Source organism: Astyanax mexicanus, chromosome 17 (genome assembly GCF_023375975.1).
Source record: "Astyanax mexicanus isolate ESR-SI-001 chromosome 17, AstMex3_surface, whole genome shotgun sequence".
Lineage (NCBI taxonomy): Eukaryota > Metazoa > Chordata > Actinopteri > Characiformes > Acestrorhamphidae > Astyanax > Astyanax mexicanus.
The window spans coordinates 39368834-39391611 of record NC_064424.1 but is presented as its reverse complement, the minus strand read 5'-3'; the positions used below and the strand labels follow the sequence as shown (position 1 = coordinate 39391611).

At 37.1% G+C, this 22778-nt stretch overlaps 2 protein-coding genes across 3 annotated transcripts in view; one reads left to right on the top strand and one right to left on the bottom strand.

Annotated features, from left to right (window-relative positions):
• slc31a2 (solute carrier family 31 member 2) lies at window positions 1–18843 on the bottom strand. Of its 2 annotated transcripts, none has more exons than XM_049466032.1 (4): window positions 18821–18843; window positions 10164–10230; window positions 4741–5005; window positions 1–1375 (listed from the first exon to the last, which is right to left on the bottom strand). In XM_049466032.1, exons 2-4 carry the CDS (start codon window positions 10228–10230, stop codon window positions 1177–1179), a joined length of 531 nt encoding a protein of 176 aa, XP_049321989.1. In that variant the 5' UTR covers window positions 18821–18843; the 3' UTR covers window positions 1–1176. The 2 variants fall into 2 exon arrangements, with proteins under 2 accessions (XP_049321989.1, XP_049321988.1); XM_049466031.1 differs by lacking the exon at window positions 18821–18843 and adding an exon at window positions 14132–15130.
• Window positions 16364–22778, top strand: part of si:ch211-282j22.3 (ER degradation-enhancing alpha-mannosidase-like protein 3) — a 24639-nt gene continuing 18224 nt past the window's right edge. Inside the window, exon 1 of the mRNA XM_007230830.4 lies at window positions 16364–17185. Within this exon, the coding sequence (XP_007230892.3) occupies window positions 17040–17185 (146 nt within the window). The 5' untranslated portion in view covers window positions 16364–17039. The remainder of the gene's footprint in view (window positions 17186–22778) is intronic.

Genomic DNA, 22778 nt, shown 5'->3' with positions numbered 1-22778 from the left:
TAGTTGTCAACCCATTTTAATAAAAATGAAGCTAGAAAACAGTAGTGAGTGATCAGTAGTAAAAAATTCTTACATTTTTTCCAGCTTTCTTTTTCCTTTTTTTTAAAAGCATGCTCTCTCCTTCTTTCTCTCTCTCACACACACACAATACAATTATTGCTGGTGAACATTAGCTAAGGCCACATGATTTTTTTTTTATAACATCCAACAACAATCCCACTCACTCCTATTTCCGGTAGAGAAAATGTTACTCATAAAGGGCCATGATGTACGTCACGAGCTAGAAACTGCTGTAACCACAAAATCTCCCTGTCTGACCAAAACCATTTGATAGAGAAGTTAACTCATCCCTAGCAGGACATTTGTTGTTTTGCTGAGAGACAGATTAAGTGTTCCAGTCTGTGAGTAAAAACACATATTAGCAGGGCTGAACCGTAAAGGTGTAGACTGTTTGGACAGTGAATCAGGTGTCTCAGGACTGACACCATGTACTCAGGGTAACCACTAATTACACAGTTCATCTAACATGACACAAAATAGTGGTGTGTCTACAAACAACCTGCTTTGATGGAGATTAAAGAGAGAAAACATTATTCTAAACACTGCAGGACATGAGTTAGGTAGTGGTAGGATGGTCCCCCCTTTAATGTGAGTCTTGGTCCTCCCAAGGTTTCTTCCTCCTCCTGCAGCTCTGAGGGAGTTTTTCCTTGCCTCCGCGCTCACTGGGGGTTCTGTATTATGTATATTCTATGTTTAATGTTTTGCCTGATTCTTTGTCCTGTAATCATGTTTCTGAAAAGCTGCTTTGTGCCAACACCAGTTGTAAAAAGCGCTATACAAATACATTTGATTTGATTTGATGAGTTGACAGAAAGGTTCCCACACAGGTCCTGTTCAAGCTGCCACTGTTCTCAAACTACCAGCAGTCTTATATTTCACATTCAGTAAATTTTCCACTTAAAACACAATAGGACTCATACCTCTATGGACACACCCCATACACTATTCAAAACAGCCTATACTGTACGTGCAGAGGCAAAACAGTAAAAACGGTACCTGCTGTACTCAGGCAGTGAGGCTGCAGACCCACACTATATCAGACTGCATCTCTCAGTGCAGTGTGTTACACCAATATAAAATAAAACCAATAAAATATATCCTAAAGACTCTATCAGCTCATGCCTTGCTTTCTCGACTCCCAAGAACAAATTTAATATGACCAAGAAGAGGAAAAGCCAGGAAATAGCCCAGGAGAGATCCCATAATGACCCCCAAGAAGATCCAGACGTTGTAGGACATGACGCACAGCATCAGCATGTATCCCAGGACCACCTGCACAACATGCAGGACGGTCTGAAGGCTGTGAAGAAGCCAGCTGGAGAATAAAAAAAAAACAGAATTAACGTATTATTTATAGGCTATACAATAATAGCAGTAATACAATAATTCAGGGTAATGTAAGGTTCTGGGGACACTGAAATGCCCTCAGAGGGATGGCTTGAGAACACGCAGGCCTGTATAAGCTGTGAGCTTTTTTGTGTGCGTGAGGGTGAACATTGGCCAGTGTGCACCCACACGTGTACACCTGTCACCATTATTCTTTATAGTGGAAGATACATTGTTAAAGGATTTATTGCAATACATTTATTTATTTTTTATTAAAATAATTTTTGGCCACTAATATAATGGTAATTAATGTTGAGAGAGTAAACTGGATTGCTAAAATTCTACTTGCGTAAAAGTAAAAGTACCCATTTAAAAGTAAAAGTAAAAAAGTACTCAATTTAAAGTTTAAGAGTAAAAGTTACATGGTTACTTTTAATTATCTGATGTAAAAAATAATTTATCAGATCAGATCATTTTTACTATATAGAGCTGTGTGCTGGTGTGAATCAGGATAGGGCTGTTTCTCAGTGTGGATCAGGATGGGGTGATAAGTCCTCTAAAGCTCTGTTTGAGTTTGAGTCAGATAATGTAAAGACCTGACAGACTCACCACATATTATCAACTGGCATGTGCTGCCCAACATCGCACATGTGAAGGACTTAAACAGTATTTACACAGGAAAACAAAAGCAGTTTATCTGGCATTGGAACAGACATAACATGTATGTGTATCAACAGATTGAACAGTGTAAAAAATAGTGGCAGTAAAACTGTAGCTAAATGTAAAATGTGAGGTCTGATAGTGGGAACACATGGATGGGACGTTCCATTTCTGAAGATTTAGGTGCATGTATTTAGCATATCTTTATCCACAGTGTCACAAAACAAAAACTCAAATCTAGAGTTAATACGTTGTTAATATAATGATATTATACAGTGAGGAAAATAAGTATTTAAACACCCTGCAAAGTTCTCCCACTTAGAAATCATGGAGGGGTATGAAATTTTCATCGTAGGTTCATGTCCACTGTGAAAGAGAGTGGAATCTAAAAAAAATCTGAAAATCACATTTATTTGTGTGTTACTGCTGCAAATGAGTATTTGAACACCTGTGAAAATCAATGCCAATATTTGGTACAGTAGTCTTTGTTTGCAATGACAGAGGTCATGTTTCCTGTAGTTTTTCACCAGGTTTGCACACACTGCATCAGGGATTTTGGCCCATTCCTCCACACAGATCTTCCCCAGATCAGCCAGGTTTCTGGACTGTCGCTGAGAAACAGGGAGTTTGAGCTCCCTCGAAAGATTTTCTAAAGGGTTTATGTCTGGAGACTGGCTAGGCTACTCCAGAACCTTGATATGCTTCTTATGGAGCCACTCCTCGGTTCTCCTGGTTGTGTGCTTTGGGTCATTCTCATGTTGGGAGACCTAGCCACAAGCCATCTTCAATGCTCTGACTGAGGGAAGGAGGTTGTTCCCCAAAATCTCCCAATACATGGCCCCGGTCATCCTCTCCTTAATACAGTGCAGTTGTTCTGTCCCATTTGCAGAAAAACATCCCCAAAGCATGATGCTTCCACCCCCATGCTTCACAGTAGGGATGGTGTTTTTGGGAAGGTACTCATCATTCTTCGTCCTCCAAACACGGCGAGGGGAATGAATTAAGACCAAAAAGTTCTATTTTGGTCTCATCTGACAGAACTTTCTCCCATGACTTTCTCCCAAACTTAATCAGCAAACTTAAGCCGGGTTCCTCACCTTTCTTAGGAACATTGAAACGCCACAAAGTGAGCTCTTGCATGGAGCTCCAGCTGAGGGAAATTGACAGTCATATTTAGCTTCTTCCATTTTCTAATAATTGCTGTTGATCTTTTTTTCACCAAGCTGTTTGGCAACTGCCCCGTAGCCCTTTCCAGCCTTGTGGAGGTCTACAATTTTGTCTCTGGTGTATTTGGACAGCTCTTTGGTCTTAGCCATGTTTGTAGTTGGAGTCTTACTGATTGTGTGGGGTGGACAGGTGTCTTTATGCAACTAACGACCTCAAACAGGTGCTTCTAATTTCGAATAATAAGTGTGAAGTTGAACTTTTTAGAGGCGGACTAACAGGTCTTTGAGGGTCTTTTTTAGAATTTTTGCTGATTGTCAGGTGATCAAATACTTATTTGCAGCAGTAACACATAAATAAATAATTTAAAAAATCATACAATGTGATTTCTGGATTATTCTTAGATTATGTCTCTCACAAGGCGCTTTTCCACCGGCATGGTGCCGGTGCTGGTGCCAGGTTCCCGAATGGTTCTTTTTGTTTCCACCGCAAAATCACAGGTTCTGGGCCAGAAAAGCCGGTTCTGTTCTGGCATCACAATCTTGCTGGTCTGGAACCAGCGAACCTGTGACGCGACCAGAGAAAAGGCGGGGCGCTGTAGCATTACCGGGGCAAAGTTGTTCACAAACCTCACATCCATTCACAGCAGAAGCAGCTAAATGAATTAAAATGAATCAACATTGGTCCACCAAGGATCAGCAGCACAAGTTTTAAAAGGAGCTCTGTTTCCGCCATATTGTTTTCAAAACGTCCTCCGACTTCTGTTTACGCCTACATTCACATATGTAGTGAGTGACTCCTTGAAGCAGTGCAAACACAGGCCGGTTCTTAAAAGGTTCGCAGGAACCGGCTCCGGCTACAGCACTTTTTGTTGGTAGAAAAGAGGTAACAGTGGACATGCACCTAAGAGGAAAAGTTCAGACTTCTCCAAGTGGGAAAACTTGCAAAGTCGCAGGATGTTTAAATACTTATTTTCCTCACTGTGTTGTGAAACATTTTCATATTGTAGACAGTATACTTTATTATGCATATCAAAAATATTACCAGTCCTTAAAGAACACTGACCCAACTGTACATTTCATTACAAACAGGGTAAAAATAAAAACAAACATATTAAATTACATGATGTGCTGCAAAAACTAATTTAAAATCATTGTACTCTGCATAAAAAGTATTTGAATAGTAGTTCTTAAGAATATGCCACTGCTGGTGCATTCTGTCTACATGTCAAAACACTGCAATGAATACTGCATTGTGTACCGTGAAAATGTCTTTAAATATCGTGATATAATATTTTAAACATATTGCCTAGCTCTGTCAGTGCGTAATAAGGTACACCATTGTGTGGATTTTATACTGTAACTGTATACCGTTATACTGTAAATCAATATAGGAATTATATTGTATTTTAGTAAAATTAAAAATGTATTGTGATATAAATTTTGATCTACTCAGAACTCATATGACTCATTTAAAAGGTCAATACTCTGACAAAAAATTAACAGGTAGAATGCAGGTAGATTTACACACCTGTTTACAGTGGAGGTGTTGGCAGCTGTGGTGCTTGTATTCTCAGTAGGAGCCAGAGAGATCTCTGAGGGGCTGTTGTTTAGTGAGGCTGTGCTGTCTGGATGTGTCAGCTCTGGAGATAAACAGTGGGGAGTCGGCGAGAAGGCAGCAGGGATGGCGGGGGCTGAATGATTTTCCACCTGCTTGTCCAGAGTGGTCTTCCACACCTTCAGGAGCTCATAGATTACTGTGAGCAGCAGAACCACGAAAACGGACAGAACCATCCCTGTAGGTAGAAGCAAGTGTGATTCTGTGGTGAACATAAACTAGCACACAAAATTGTAACATACAGTGGTATGAAAAGGTTTGGGCACCGCTGATAATTTTCAAGATTTTCCTTTATAAATCATTGGTTGTTCAGATCAGCAATTTCAGTGAATTATATCATTTAGCAGATGAACACAGTGATAGGATTTACAGAAAATGTGAAATAATTCTTTAAACAAAATTAGGCATGTGCATAAATGTGTGCACCCAAACAGAAAAAAATTACATCAATATTTAGTAGATCCTCCTTTTGCAGTCTCTTCTTTACGAAACATCCCCAGTTTAGTCAGATTTGATGGTTTCTGATCACGAACAGCCGCTTTAAATCACACCACAGATTTTAATAATATTCAGGTCTGGTGACTGAGATGATCATTCCAGAATGTTGTACTTGTTCCTCTGTATAAATGCTTTAGTAGATTTTGAGCAGTGTTTAGTTTTTAGGGTCATTGTCTTGTTAAAGTGTCCAGCCCAGGCTCAACTTCAATCCATGCGTCCCTCAACTTTAACCAGATTTCCAGTACCTGCACTGATCACACAGCCCCAGAGCATGATGGAACCACTGCCAATTTTTACTGTGGGGAGCAGTAAAGTGTTTGTCTTGAAATGCTTTGTTCTTTTCCGCCATGCACACCACCCTCCAAATAACTCAATTTTAATTTTATCAGTTCATAGCACCTTATTACAAAATGAAGCTGGCTTGTTCAAATGTGCTTTAGCTTTAGCATATCTCAAGCGACTCTGTTTGTGGTGTGTGCACAGAAAAGGCTTATTCTGCATTACTCTCCCATATAGACTCTCCTTGTGTAAAGTGAGCTGAATAGCTGAACGATGCACAGTGACGCCATCTGCAGCAAGATTTTTCTTTGTCTGCCACATTACTAACTAGAACTGAGCTTGTTGTCTTTCATTTCCTCACTCTGTTCCTCACAGTGGAAACTGACAGCTGAAATTTGAGATTTTTGTATCTTTCCCCTAAACCATGATGTAGAACAATCTTTGTTTTCAGGTCATTTGAGAGTTGTGTGTTTTGACGCTCCCATGTTGCCACTCTTCAGAGAAGATGCAAAGAGGAAAAAAACATGCAATTGGCTCCTAAATATTTTCTCATAATTGGATTCACCTGTGCATGTAGGTCAAGAGTCAATGAGCTTACTAAACTAATTGTGCGTTCCAATATTTTTGGCTAAAATAATACAAATCAATAAAATGACAAGGGTGCCCAAATTAATGCACCTGTTGTTTAAAGAATTATTGCACACTTTCTGTAAATCCTATAAAATTAATTTCACTTCTCAAATATCACTGATTGTCAGCTATATGATATATTAAATGAAATTGGTGATCCAAACAAAAACCAATCCAAACTGTCAATCTCCTGATCATACTGGCAGCGCTTAGCCTGTTGGACCACTCAGAGCCCTAATGAACAAATTTTAACTGGCATATAAACAGTAGAAAAACGCATTTCATTACAATGCTGCATCTGATAAACCTTATTTTTTTTACTGTTCCTACTTTCATGAAATAGGTCAAAAACAAGCAGCAATAAAAGGCTAATTTTAATAAAAAAAAAACATACTAAGTCTATGGCTCTACCAACAATTGAAAATGTCTCATTAAAGTAAAATCAGTTTTGTCTTGTGTTTTTTTGTAAATGTTCAGATGCACCGTTTTGCCTGGGCCATGATAAAGATGATAGACAAAAATGTGGGTCACTGGGGAAAAAAGCTTGATGACCCCTGCCTTACACCACAGCCGGTGCCATAGGCTGACATACACCTCCCCAGGGCTGGTGTGCACCAATTTAACATCCCTAGTCCTTAGTCCTTTAAGTTCTTAGTTACACCAGTTACTTTCAAACTATCCTGTTACTGAATCTGGCTGCACAACAAATACACATGTTGTACCTTAAGTAGTAACAACTAACTAATGCGATAGTTACCAATTATCGTGAACCGACTGTGACTGACAGTGTTTAAAAACTACAGCAGCACTGCTGTATCTGATCCACTCAAACCAGCACAACACACACTAACACCTCATACAGCACCACCATGCTGATCAGAGTCACTGCACTGCTGAGAATAATGACTCACCACCCAAATGGTAATAGCTGCTCTGAGCATTGAAGAACACAGTGAAAAGAGGATAATAATGAAACGAATGAACTACCATCTATAATTAGAATAATAGAGCACAGTTAAGGATTCAGAGGTTTACATGGTGTGGTTGATAACTTTTAGGCCTATAAAGGAGTGGTTTCTCTTGTGGTTAAGTGCTTACATAAACTTAACACTTATTCAGCTGTAGAAACTGGTTGGACCAGTCTGCCACAGCATCAGTGTCAAACATTTTCCATGGCTTTTTTTTTTTTTTTAAAGAAGAAAAGCTATTGGAGATCTTAATCCAGTTCAGAAACCACTCTCATGTGTAATGTTCCTTTTCACATAACAATTACAGGTGAGCAGGTGAGCAATACATCACAAAAGCTTTGTTAATAAGGTTACCGGTTTTAGCCAAGTCATTATTATACAGTATTAGAAAAAAACTTTCAACAACTTTGAGCGACTTACTAAATTTTGGCATACATGCAAACTATCACTGATTCTTAAACATTGTTCACTAGAATCTGCTGATATTGACTGAAATCCATGTGACCCTTAACTTTAACAAGACTCTCAGTACCTGCACTGATCACACAGCCCCACAGCATAATGAAATCACCACCAAAGAAGAACCCCTTCTCCGGGTTGGGGAGGAGGTCCTGCCTCAAGTGGAGGAGTTTAAGTATCTTGGGGTCTTGTTCACGAATGAGGGGGAGATGGAGCGGGAGATCAATAGACGGATCGGTGCTGCCTCAGCAGTGATGCGGGTGCTATACAGATCCGTCGTGGTGAAGAGAGAGCGGAGCCAAAAAGCAAAGCTCTCGATTTACCAGTCAAACTACGTTTCTACCCTCATCTATGGTCATGAGCTTTGGGTCATGACCGAAAGAACGAGATCACGGATACAAGCGGCTGAAATGAGTTTCCTCCGCAGGGTGTCTGGGCTCTCCCTTAGAGATAGGGTGAGAAGCTCGGTCATCCGGGAGGGACTAGAGTAGAGCCGCTACTTCTACACATTGAGAGGAGCCAGTTGAGGTGGCTTGGGCATCTGATTAGGATGCCTCCTGGACGCCTCCCTGGTGAGGTGTTCCGGGCCTGTCCCACCGGGAGGAGGCCCAGGGGAAGACCCAGGACACGCTGGAGGGACTATGTCTCTCTCGGCTGGCCTGGGAACGTCTTGGAATTCCCCCAGATGAGCTGGCCCAAGTGGCTGGGGAGAGGGAAGTCTGGGTTTCCCTGCTGCTGGCTGCTGCCCCCGTGACCAGACCCCGGATAAGCGGAGGAAAAAGGATGGATGGATGGATGGACTTCGTTCCATTTAAAATTGGACAATTGGACAAATTGGAAATTCTGTGTTCCAGAATCACTATTAAGTTAGTCCTGCACACAGTACTGCCAAACTTCTATATGTGGACATGTTTTCTAATGTTTGGATGTGCAAAATAATATATAATGCATTGTTGTCCATAGGTATTACTAACCATGCTCACCAGGGACAATGCTATCAGTGCATAACTGAGACAATGCTAATAATGCTAACCTGAGACAAAGACTGGGACAAATTAAAGAGTAAATGATTATGAAACCATTTGTGGTGATCTTCAAAGCTTTTCTCTCAATGTTTTCACTGCACTAATAAAGGTCCTTGGGCATGACTCCACAGACTTCAATTCCTCTACCTCTAACATTTGAAAGGTTCCTAAACCTTCTAGATTTAGCTCTAAAGAACACTGTCAAAAGCTGGAAATGTAATAAGGTGTGTGTACTGATGTGGTGTACAGTTTAAAGTTTCAGAATATTGCAATTATATTTTATGATACAGTAAACTAAATGATTTATTTTTTTCAAATCAGTTTTTTAGGACAACTGTTAATAACGCTGCACAATACTGAAAAATAAAACTGACATTGCAATAATTATTTTGCGACAATATTAATATTAAAAATACAGGACTTCATACCAGATTCCAGATTAAACCTACACTCCATGTATGCAAGATTGGAAAATGATATTGGGTATGAATTGAACAAAACGTTTTTATTAATTGTGACATTTTTACCATGGCACATATTTAATTACCTTTTTTTTAAATATATATTATTGTTTGTAATCAATTATTCAGTAATTTCACTCATTTTGTTAGCTGAATATAATTGTTCATTCCTGATACTAAGTAAATATAATCTGTCTCTGGTAAGTCATGGAAACATTTAAAAAGCTGCAAAAATGTTGTAGTATGATGTTATTTTACAATGCACAGGATTCTGCACACCCTGCAATGTTACTATTGCATATGCACACACTGCAACGAGGATGCTGAAATGGGATGTTGCGCAGCCCTAAGTGACAAAAAAAAAACAGTACAAAAAAAAAAAACAGAATGATATATGTTATATCTAAGTAAAAGAAAATGCCATTTCAGAACAGTGAGTTCTTTTTCATGCCTCCTGACTGCCAGAGGGTGGCTAGGTAGTGGAAAGAACCCTGAGTGCAGCAAAGACCAAGACTTTGCATACCCTTTATTAAAAGAGGGTGCACACATTACTCATCCTCTTGAGACCCTTCTCACATAAGAAACCTGCCTGGCGTGAGGATAAGCCACTCTGCCTGGCAGTCAGGAGGCATCATAGAACTACAGATACCTGAGTAAATATTATGAGTAAATATGAGTAATACAGATTACAACACTGCTTTCTAGTGAACGGCATTTAAACACAACTCAGCGACTAAACTACTACTATGAATGTTGATGCGTTAATTCATGTGAAAAACCTGTTTTTTTTTTTTTTTACAGCAAATTAATCACATTACCACACTATTATTACTGTCCCCCTTACAAACATTACAGGGAAGCACTTAAACTAAATGGCAATTAAACTAAATGCTTGACTTTTAATAATAATTAAATCACAGAATATTGTTCTGATGAATGCAATATTTTTAAGCAACTGACACCTCTATTATAATTATAATTATAATTCTACTTTGCTGCCTGGGATTCTGCTGTACCTCCAGCTCCATGTACACTCCAGAACTTGAAGAGCAGCGTAACACTGCTGGACACTTCGAAGTACATCTGAAAGCAGAGAGAGAAAGAAAGAGAGAGGGGGGTGTAGAGAGGGAAATGAGAGAAAAATCTGTGAGCAGTGCATGACCTTGTTACAACAGATAAACTTTCTTTACATGTTCGATAACAAGAAACAAATACAAGGGCATGTGCTCACTTCCCGAAGGCCTGAAAACGGGGCAGAGTTCAAATGTCTAATGGAGGAGAAAACCAGGAGAAAACTGAATACATTAATTCTGAATTATCGTACTGTATATTTTATCTTGATCATATATGAAGTGATGTGTTTCAAATCAGCACACAACTTCAGTCTTTATCTGAGAAGCCCTCCTGTTTCATTAATGGGGGTTGAGAAATGTTGCAGTGCTGGTTGAATTGAAGCTTGTTAGGTTAATGAAAAAAATATGAAAAATATGAAAATGAAAAGATACTTCACTGGATTGGACTGAATGCATCTTGGAATAATAAAAATCTAAAGCTCAGGCCTCTCAACTTCAGCTAGGTGTGACTATTAAATTTAGCAATCTGAGGTTATCTGAGTGACTGTTTGCCTTTAGAGAACATTTTTATCTTCTATTGACTTTTTTAAAGGTATTTTCATCTTTTGCTACACTTTAACTACATTTTCTGCCTTAACTGCATGCAGAAACTGATATTAGTTGGTGCAGAAAGCATACAATGTTTCTTACAAATAATGATTTTAATTTATAATGTTATATAATATTATATTATATTATATTATACACACATCTATACTTTATAAGACCATTGTCCTCCGCCCTTTGGTAAACATTAGATTCATAATGTTGGCATGTTACCATCTGTGTGCCTCATTAGAAATGAGATGTTTTCAGCCTTCAACTGTCCAGCGTTGGGGAGACTGCACACACAGCAGCCTCAGCTTTCAACAATGTTCTTGCCTTAAAGATTGCACATCATCAACCTAAATAGTGGACGGGTTGTGCATTCTATAATGCTATTCTGTTCACAACAACTGAACAGAGAGGTTCTGTGTTGCAGCAGCCTTTCTGTCAGCTCTAACCATTGGCCATTCTCCATTCACCTCTATTATAAACAAGGCATATCTGTCTGTGTATTTTATTGCACTAATCTGCAGAGAATCATAACTAAACTGTAGATACTGTTGCGGTGAAAATCCGGTCTTCTGGCACCAACATCTACATCATATTCAGAATCACAGAGCTCACATTTCTCCCGTTCCTAATGGTTGATGTGAACATTACCTGAAGCTGCTGCCCTATACCTGCATAATTGTATGCACTGCACTGCACTGCTGCCACATGATTGGCTGAACAGAAAATTGTGTTTGTGTATATGTACAGCCTACAAAAGCTGATTGGTAAGTGTAGATCATGTTACAGTTTAATGCTCCATATGACTACAGTTAAAGGAACATCTAAACGCAATATTGTAGATTGATTTTAACAAAAAGTTCAGATAATTAAATAAGATGTATACTTATCAAAAGTGAGCAATTTTCATAAATCATCTCCTCATTTTACCAATTTGTTCCTTTTATTTGCTAAATTATTCACTCAGTTTAATTAAATGTAACTGTTTAATAAAATAATTACTATGTAAATTATTTATTATTAAATTATAAATATTATTATTTTATTGGTTTAGTTTTATTTATCAGTAATTAAAAGAGAGCACACAGAGTATATATAGAATTAAGAGTACTAGAATCACTTGAGTAATGTTTTTAAACAGTAGGAAGAACCAACAGTGTGTATTTGACCCCTTTTAGAATTGCTGGTATATTTCAAGTGAGATTCAAGTTTATCTCATCACATCAGTGAAAATAGATTGTATGAAACTGGCTGTATAACTGGTAATAGAGGAAGCAAAAAAGCAGAATATTATAATATAGATAATATAAAATATTTTTTTATTTTAGATAGAATAGTTTTCTAAATGTTTCGTGTTTAAATTGTGCCTAAAATATACAACAAACATCATAAATAAATCAATTAATAATTTTTATTACTCAAAACTGACCAACATGATAAGTTTCTTTCTGATAGGCCTCCCAGCTGTCACACAACCAATGTTGTGTGTGAACAAGTTCCAAAGAACGCGTTCATTGAACACGCTCATTTTTTTGTGAAAGTTGAACTGAACGAAACACATTTTTAATAAAGAACTTGAACATGAATTAGTTCACAGTATGTGTCATGAACCGCAGACATCCCTGAAAATGAACATTGGAATTTGTTTTCCATTGAAAACTGAGTGACATCTGTTTTCTCTTTCGAAACGCAACTCTTGAAACGAGTGACAGATCAATGACGAGAGTGAGAGAAAGCGCTGCAATTTAAAAAAAAAAAAATACATATTTCATATTATATATTCTTTTTTTAATTAAATGCTGGTAGATTTCATTGTACTAGGTATAGAACTGGTCTATCTTGTCTGTACTGCTGCAAGTTTCATCACCTGGTATGAAACCCACAATTGCAGTATCATGAGCAAATGTCTACAATGAGTAGTTTGTAGCTTGTAGTGTGAAAAAAAGTAAAATGAACTGAACTTTGAACTAGTTCAGAATTAAAATTGTGAACTTTGAACGTGAACTGTTCACTTTGAGAAGGTATGAACTGAACTTGAACTAGTTCAGAAAAGCTGTGAACTGGCACAACACTGCACACAACCTATCTTTAGTGTTGAAATGATGTTGAATTATGGTTGAAGTAATGTCTGTTATTGTTTCAACATTGAAACCACATTTAATGTTACATGGTTGTGCAAAAGTTTATTTTTTAAACGTTGAATTAACATAAATGTGCTCAACCTTCTGACTTTTGAATTAGCATTTTACATGGTTGGATGGAGGGATGGAAAAGTAGTTTCAGATCTATTTGCAGTAATTGCTTTTTAATTTGGCACAAGTTCTTTACCATACCTGTATGATCATGTTCTATTTGATTTACTTTTGTGTTTTTAAGATTAGATGTTGAATTAGATTGGTAGTGATGGGTAACTTTCTTTACACTCAGCTTTACTACAGTGATGTAAGTTTATTGTTAACACTCTGTTAGCCATAAGATTTTCTAAATTTAGCTTTTTTATTGTAATAAAAGTTTTTTGTTTGTAGTTATACAGTTTATTCAGAGAGAGAGAATTAAAATAAAATAGTTAATTTGTCATTATGGCATAGTTTTTTTTTATTATTATTCTTCCATACAATTTTGAGTGTCCTGAAAGTGAGCTATGGTTTATAGCTCACATTGAAATAACAGAAACAGAAAAAAAATAGAAAAAAAAATAGATAAATTATTATTACACTTATGCCAATTCTGGAAGAAACATTAGCATTGTCCGAACCTGGGCTACATCTGGCATTTAGAACTGGTCCACATACCACTTAAATTATAGTCAATTATTGGGCAAGAATAACCAATCAATTTTATTAATCCTTTGATTATATCTAATGAATAAAAAAACATTTTTATGTTCACAATACTCAAAACTGTTTCATGTAGTATATTTTAAGAATTTAGTAAATATCACGAAAAACCTGTTAAAACTAAAAAAAAAATACGTTGAACGTGACGTTGAAAGAACGTTGCCAGATCAACGTTGATTCACTGTTCAAAATCCACCCCAAATGCAACGTTGACAATAAAATGGCAAGTGGGACAACTCATTCTATGTTGTCCCATTTATCTTAGTAACTATTAAATTATTATTTCTAATCATTAAAATACGTCCAAATATAGACACGCCCCCAACTCTAAAAATCAGACTTTTCCAATAATATAAACTAAATAAAAACAGTCTGTGATGGAATTCCTGTTTCCTTCTCTCCCAAGTACGACTGTCCCATCAGAACTTGTAGTCAGAACACGAAACATACCTGACCCAGACCGGGAATAAACACACTCACCCTGAACCACTTCACGCGCTGCTTCCTCCTGACACGAGACTCCTGCGGGGTGTGTGTGTTCGTTTTTCTTCCTAAATCTCAGATTAAAAACTATCAACCTAAAAAAAACTGTATCTTCTCCCACTGTTCCATCTGACAGACCCCAGCCCACTCACACACCCATACACACATACACACACAGCGGCGTGCCGTTACACTGTGCAGTGGGGGTTTATTAAATAACTTGTGGGCTGCTGGGAGCTGCAGCAAAGAGTCTATAATAGAGAATTCCCACTTCAAAATGAATGGGTTATTTTGGAGCAACTGAAAAAAAACTGATTTTATAAAAAAATAATATTTTTGATATTAAAATACTAATTTTCTCAAAACATACAAAATAATAATAATACAAAATATTTTAGCAATGCTGATTTATTATTAAAGCTTTAAACTACAGATATTAACTCAGTCAGTTCTCTGCCTGTAACTCCCGTAGCTGACTGTATCTCACAGTGGCAGTAATGCTAGCAACTTTACTGCCTAAACCCGTTTATTGAAATATATATGTAAGCTTTCTTAGCCTTTTTAGTAAAATACATCATCCATCTTTCCAAAATTAAAAAAAATATCCGGGCTAAGTGGATAGTAACTACTTAAAATTTGAGATTTTAACAGTTTAGCTCCATGCACCCCTATTCATTTTGGACTCACTCGCAGGCTCCCTCTAGCGGTTGAAAGTAAGTTTCTGATATAAGAAGTTGGCAGTCTCTCCATAAACCAGCTGTGGTTGCAGTCCCGCTATCCGAACATGGAAAACTCCAAAATAATAAACTATAGACGAATCTCTGATTAAACCCAGCCGAGAGTAAAACACTCACCTATATTAAATACCAAATACCGATAACTAAACTAATAACTGTGTCCAAATTACACAGATCGTACAGTCCAAAACACAACAACAGTACCAGCTATATTTACAGTCATGCGCCAGGACATGTGATCCTCAGATTGCACTACTAACTACGGAGCCCTGAAAGTGTCAAGTTGGGAAACATGTTAATACGAGGCTCAAATCAATCCCTACATTTAATCAATTTTCTTCCCTCAGTTCAGTGAACGCTTTAGTTCAATTTCATTTTAATTAAAGGAACGATTAATTATTTAAATCAGCGAATTGACTACTTGACGATATTGACGCTATTTATTTAATGGAGAGAATTATTCATGATTCATCTGAGAGTACATATTGTTAAATTCAAATAATTATTTATCCAGTATCTATTTTACTACCATGATCATTTAGAAAAACGAATTAAATAAAACAATAAATGAATTAATAATGATAATGATGTAAACCCTCTGCTGGTGTGTTCTTACATTTAAAAAAATATCTGAAGTAGACAGTTAGGTTCAACTGTAAAAGTAATATTTCTTATTATTAACAAAATTCTTAAAATAATAATTAAACGGATTCGAGTGTTGTATGTATTTAATATAATTGTTTTTCCATTCATCAGATATAATCAAAGGATTCATAAAATAAATTAGTTAATCTGGCCAAATTCTGAACTATAAGTACTTAATGCCAGAGGTTGGGACCGTGCTAATGTTTTAAACAGGGCTGGCATACCTGTAAGGATACGTTACTATAAAATAATGTATATATTTTTCTCTCTTTCTGTGTGTGTTCCCGCCCCTCCGCCCGTAATGATGGCGTCACTGCAAGCTTTGTTTATGGCCAGTTCACTAGTAAAGCGAATTCTGGCTCTTTTAAGAGAGCCGGTTCTTTTGGCTCGGCTTTTGGAACCGACTCTTTTAGCTTCCAAGTGGCTCCTCAGATTTTTTAGTTTTTGCTTAAATTAATCTATTACCAAATTATGTTTAAAAATCATGACTAATGTATAAACATACAGGATATCAAACGTTTTATTTTTTATTTAAATGGCTTTATTTACATGCAGTACCAGTCAAAATTTTGGACACACCTTGAATTTATACAAATAAATAAAACACAATTGAACGAGAAGAGGTACTGTACTCTGTACTCTGGAACAGAGTGGAAAAACATAAATTAAAGACAACGGTCCAATTTATGATTGTGTATATAATTTGTGCATTTGTACAGTGAAACAACACATCAACAAACGAGCACTCAAGCAAAATATACATTAAAATATGCAAAATAAAATCACGTGCGGCTTTACAGAGCAACAAATCGGCTCACAAACAAGAGGAGTCGGCTCCCGTCGTTCGATTCGAAGAGTCGGTTCGTTCGGCTCATCCCTGCAGTTCACCACTGTGTAGTTTAGCGTTAGCTTCTGCTTGAGCAAATATGTTCATTTGGAGAAGGGTCTGAGATGGAGTTCTTCCCCAGTTCAGCGAGAATAATCCGGAATATTTACCAGCCCGCTTTAAAATCCGGTCTTTTTAGCTTCAGGCTATGAAAGCCCATGGAGCTGATTGGGTTGCTAACTGGGTTAGCTAGCTAGCGAGCTAGCGGCCGAGCTAATCGCTAGGCTAGACAGGAGTGTCTAGTGGGGCTTGTCTCTGGATGTGTGTTTGGTTCGGAAACTTTGATAAAAGAAGACTGTAATGGTTAGGGTTTGTTGGAGTCGGTTCCAGGAAGGTTTTACACTTCTTTCCATTTCAGAGTGTCAGTCTGAGCTGCTCTGTTTTCCATTTATTAGCTGTTTGGCTAACTAGTAATTAGCTAGCTAGGTTAGCTAACGTCAGTGTAAATTGTTCCCTGACTGACAGGCTGATCTCTCTCTTTATTTACCTACAACTCATCGATTTACTGAATTTGACAGATAAATATCTGGGGTTTATTTATGTGCTGTGACCGTGAGTCAGAAGCAGAAGTTGCCCCTGGTTTACTGGTGTAGCCGGGTTGTGAGGAGAGAGGTTGTAGTGAGGATTAATTCGGTTAATGGGGAGCAGTGTGGAGAGTGGGACACAGGACTGTTTTAGGGGTTTTGCCATGTTGCTGCCAGCACTTCTCTTTAGTGGCCTTGTGTGTGGGGTTGTTGCTCAAGATGGCCCGTCCATGTCTACTGAAGAAAAAGCCCAAATCAGGTAAGTTTTACTATTTAGCTACGGTTGGCATCCTTCTAACTACTTCATTTCTGTTCACGTTGAAGCACTGAATTGTTAAGCAAACCGAAAAAAAAGAAAAGTAGCACCTCTTGCTTATATGACAGCTTTGAACATCCTGGCTGGATTTTCTCAGTCAGCTTTATGAGGTAACCTGGAATGGCTTTCAGTTAACAGCTGTGCTGAACTCGATAAGAGTTAATTACTTGAACTTTTTGCCCTCTTAATCTGTTTAAGAGCATCAGCTGCAAAGTTGTGAAGAGGTAGATTTGTTACACAGTCAATATACAGTGGCCTACAATACTTTAAGTATTGTTCTAATCCATATAATGGTAAGAACTACTTAACAAAATAAATGAAAATTAAATGATGAAACTGGCTCTCATCAGGATTGCCCCAGTAAAGTAAAATAACAAGAATTTCCTCTTTTGCACAATATAGGTTAATCAGAGTTACCAGCCTCGAAAAATGCAAGTTAATATCTTCCCATATAAGAGCATCTAAATGCTTTACAGAGTATTTTAGTTTGTTTAACACTTTTAAGTTACTACATGACTCCTTATGTGTATCATTATAGCCTATATGACTTTAGTATTCATTTGCAATGTGACTGTTTTTTTTATTGGTACTGTATATGAGCAAAGGTTTTGAGACACATTCTCATTCAAGGGTCTTAAAAAGAGAGACTATCCAAGTTTTGTTGGAATAAGTGTCTCTAATGACCAGAAAAGGCATCCTGCTAGATTTTGGATGGGTTGTACCTCTCTAGCCCATACATTAGGCATGATGCCGGTATGTTGATGTTTGTTTATCTTTACTAAAGAGTTTTATTGTGCTGGCAGTTCTTCTCCATGGTCTAGAAAAGCTGTGAAGGTGTGTTTGCACACCTGCATGTCAGCAGTAAGTGCAACTTAAAGTAGTTAAAGCAGTCATTTAGATGGGGTGTCAAGAAATATTTAAACGCTTTGAGTTGTATTATGTTGTCACAGTTTGGGTTTTGGGTTTGCTGAAAATGTCATAATTTTTTTTGCTGCAGTTTAATACATGGCATCATAGAAGAGTTTAAACTAGGGCTGCACAACATATTGTTTTAACATTGATATAGCAATGTACATGTGCAATAATTACGTCACAGGACATGCATTTTTTATTAAACACATTTTTAAAGCTTTTTGCTGCTTGATACCAAGAAAATTTTGTACAAAAGAATTTTACTCATTTTATATGACAATATCTATCAGATTGCCAATTATATATAACCAATATTGTTTATTTGACTCCAATCATTGGTACATAGATACAAGATAAGTATAAGCAAAGACTAAAGACCCACAAATCCAGTCAACCATTTAACAAGGCCACAAGTGTTGCAGTGAAGACAAGTTTACTATGAAGTGTGTGTACATATATAAAAAGGAATGCTGTTTAGATGGTCCAAAAAGAAGAGAACACAAGGGCTGGACCACGGATAGCACCAAAACACTTATGCAATAAGTAGGCAAAATTTTTATATGATCTAATAATCTACAGTAAAAACTGTAAATTACTATTTACTCTAAAACCAAACTAATAAACATGTATGATCATCTTCTGTAGACCATAGGTAATCTGTCCTACCTTTCTGCAGTTGAATCCTTGGTGCTCCACTACAATGTCCTTGGTTTAGACTGCTCCATTCTAACAGGTGACTTATTGCCTGTTAGTGTTAATGTTCAAATCCTGCTTCTCAGAACTAAGATGGTAGACAGTGTTTGTAAAGAGCACCTGAGAAGTTTGAATGTAATTGCCAGACAACACCCTAGTCTAAAGCATGATAATTAACTGGCTCCTATTATGGGATTGTGGTTGGAATGTTAAGTTTTGATTAAATAGATATGGAGTCATGGAGTAGATCAGATAAATAGTAAATGATTTGTCCTCCACAAACAAGATCATTGGGTCAGTCTCAATGATTTGTTAGGGAGTACCCTTCTCTCTTTCCACATTCATCATTAGGTGCACATGATGCTGTTTCTGGTTCACCAGTTGTCCTTTCTTAGGGCACATTTGGTAGATTACTGCATATCATCAATAGGGGCATTGCAAAATAGTGTGATATATTGTCTTAGTTTGTGGTTTGTCAAAAATTTATATTTTTATTGAAATCTAGGCACTGTAAACTCCCCAAGACTTGCCTCCAATTAGACTTCTGCTTCATTACGGCACACTTCTAGTCAAATAAATAGAGTAAACCTGTGGTGAAGAATATTGGTTGTTAAATTCTGGGAAACACCAATAAATACATAATTCCTGGTATATACTTATTTAGTATTTTGTCCTCTTCAGTAACACTGTTGCAGTGAAATATCTAAAATAATTGTCTTTATATATATCGAGTATCACAGTATTATGATATTGTTATTTTGAGCAACGTATTTTGTAGGGCTGCAGCGATTATTTGGCGTAATGGACAATGCAGACAAAAAAAATTGGTGATTCATTGTTGTGTGATTCAGAGAGTGAGAGAAAGAAAGGATGAGAGAGGAGGACACACAGTGAGAGAGTGACAAATCCTGAGAATCTGAATGGCCTCTCCTCATGCTTAGTTGGGTAAGGAGGTTTTTAGTGTGAGCATGATTTTTTGTGTGAGAGAGTAGTATGAGAGAACGCGGTAGAGACGTGCATAAAGATTAATAGCAGCCCTGTGTCCATTAAACCCAAACAAACACATATGACTGATACATCTGTACAGTCTTTGCACAGTTTGAACTCTTGACTTCTATATTACCCATGGTAAAATAACTGCAGAGTATCTCCTTGAACAAAAATAAGACAAAAAGTAAAAAAAAAAAAAAAAAATACACACAAGTATCCTATAATCTAACATTGAACGATTCCGACTCGATTCTCATTTTCAAAAAAAAAAAATTTTGGGTGAAGCTACTGTCGCAGTTAAATACTGGCGCAACAATAGGTGAACTCCGTGGTACAGTTAAAAAGCTCCGCGATACAGTTAAAAATCTCCACGCGACAATAGGTGAACTTTGTGGTACAGTTAAAAAGCTCCGCGGTACAGTTAAAAAGCTCCACGGTACAGTTAAAAAGCTCTTACAGTTAAAAAGCTACATGGTACAGTTAAAAAGCTCCAAGTGACAATAGGTGAACTCCGCGGTACGGTTAAAAAGCTCCGCGGTACAGTTAAAAAGCTCCATGTGACAATAGGTGAACGCCGTGGTACAGTTAAAAAGCTCCGTCTTCCTTTTAGAAATGAATTAAGGATTAGTTAACCATACTAGAAATTAGCCATTCATTATTATGGCACTGTCACTATGTTGCAAAAAGATTAAATACAGTAAGGAACCTAAGTTTATTGTTTTAAGTAAATGTTCTATTTGTTTAAATTGTCCTTTTATCTTTTTATCTTCTCACATAATTTAAACAAAAGTTGTAGACTATTTGAATTGAAAAATCGTTCCAGAATCTAAAATAGTTTCTGAATCGAATCGTGACCCCAAAAATCGGAATCGAATCGAATCGCCAGACACTGAGAGATTCGCACCCCTACATCACAGCAGAACATATCTAACACCCAGGTGGCATAGGAAGCAGATACTTAGTTTCCTTGCTGTGAATGATGTTAATGTTATGGCTGACTGTGTATCTCATACTGTATAACTACTGGTGTGTTGTGACCTCATAGTCTCACCTGTGAATGTTGGACTGCTGGTAGATTGAATTATATACTGTATGAAGGAGCTCAAATACAAATTGTTACTTTGTAGGTAAGTCAGGATCTAGTGCTGGGTCACCATCTGCTTTAAATAACCAGGTTAATGTTTTTGTTGCACATTCTAATTAAGCCAATTAGCAACATTATATTATACAATGTTAAACAAATCATTTTCAACGGTGTCCTTCCAATAAAATCCACTTTTTCTTGTTCTTTGTGAAATACAATAGGTCTCTCTGAGCTGTGTATGCATGCTGCACATGAACTCTTCTTCAACCTCCATTTTCTGCAGTAGCTAGTAAAGGATATATTCAGAAATATTCAGAAAAACGAGTCGGTCAGGAAAAGCACTGCGTCTATGTCAACCCGTGAATTAGTATTATTGGCCTCACCCACCTTGGCTCACGACCGCCCACAGGCAGTGCTGACGTGACACTGTCTCATCAGATAGGAGTTAACAGCACTAGGAACAGCATGGCAGTTCGTTCCTTTGTTACTTGCCCAGTAATTTAGAGCTGAGGAAAAAATGGTCAGAATTTGTCCATGGAACACCACCAGCGAAGTACAATTGAGATAGGTAGGTGTATGTTTGAAACAGTTCTGTTTACACTAGATAAAAGTAAAAATCCACCCCGGGTTTTGTTCCAACTGCCTGGGTGGCTCTGCTGCAGCTCAACCAACCTCAGGGTGGATTTTTACTTTCTGGACCTGGACTACCCATCTCTATGTGTTTACATGGGTTTACATAGGATCTCCAGTGGATTTTGGCATTTTACATAGACTTTAAGACTAGGTCAGTGACTGAACTGCACTTAGCAGGGTTTTACACATGTTGTAAAGTAACATATGACATTAAAAAGTATTAGTTTTTATTTTCGAACGTTTCTAACTTGCTGCGTCACAGTGCTGTTAGCCAATCAGAGGCAATACGTTTGTATGTATAAATATTCATGAGCAAGAGCCAAAATCCTATTTTTCCTCCAACTTGCGATCGACCGATATTGTTTTTGTTTTTTAATGGCCGATGCTGATATTAAGAGAGCATGGTATATATGGGATATATAAATCTGATATTTAGTTTTTGCCTTAATTAATTTAATTTTTAATTACAAAGGCTCAAACATTGAATATTTGAGACACCTTTAAGGAAAGCGCATATTATCTTACCTGGGACAATCAGAGACATTACAGAGTAATATAAGAAACTCTGGCCTGTGAGAAAACAGTTAATTCCAATGTCTATTCCAGTGTCTTCCACTGTATCCTCTTGATAATAAATAATACAATAAAAATGTGAAATTATTTAATCATGTTTAACTTATTACAAAATAAAGTAGCTACACACTTAATTCATAATTTATTTATTACAGCAGCCACACCTGACGTGCCTTACAATAGCCCATACTAACCTAATCTTTTCACACATTTCAGCACCATTTACACCTGATTCAGTACAACACCCACACTAATAAGGGACCTGATGAAGCAGAATCCGGTGAAAGTAAACAGTGGGAAAATTAGCTAATAAATATATATTAATAATAATAATAATAATAATAATATTGTAATAATAATTTATAACTTCTTTTTATAATGTATCACCGTGTTTTATTATTAACTTACCAAGTCACTAGCTAGTTGGGTACCTTATGTAAATAACTATTAAGATTGGTAACCGATATCCTGCATTCTGCATTCCCCACAAATAAAGCCTTCAAAACATGCAATTCGCGTGCTTTTAATGAGCTAAACACAATATAATATAAATGCTTACGCTGTATTTACTAGTGGAGAAAACTGGCTGCATTTAGCTGTTTTTCTCTGGTAGATAATTTGGCGTTATCTGACTTGAGCTAATGTAGCCGG

Bases quoted from the DNA above. Each gene is read 5' to 3' on its own strand.
- slc31a2 (XM_049466032.1), bottom strand. From the start codon at position 10,230: ATGTACTTCGAAGTGTCCAGCAGTGTTACGCTGCTCTTCAAGTTCTGG. The intron at 5,006-10,163 runs GTACAGCAGAAT...TTCTACCTACAG, and splicing joins GAGTGTACATGGAGCTGGAG to GGATGGTTCTGTCCGTTTTC. The intron at 1,376-4,740 runs GTGTGTAAATCT...TTTATTCTCCAG, and splicing joins AACACCTCCACTGTAAACAG to CTGGCTTCTTCACAGCCTTC.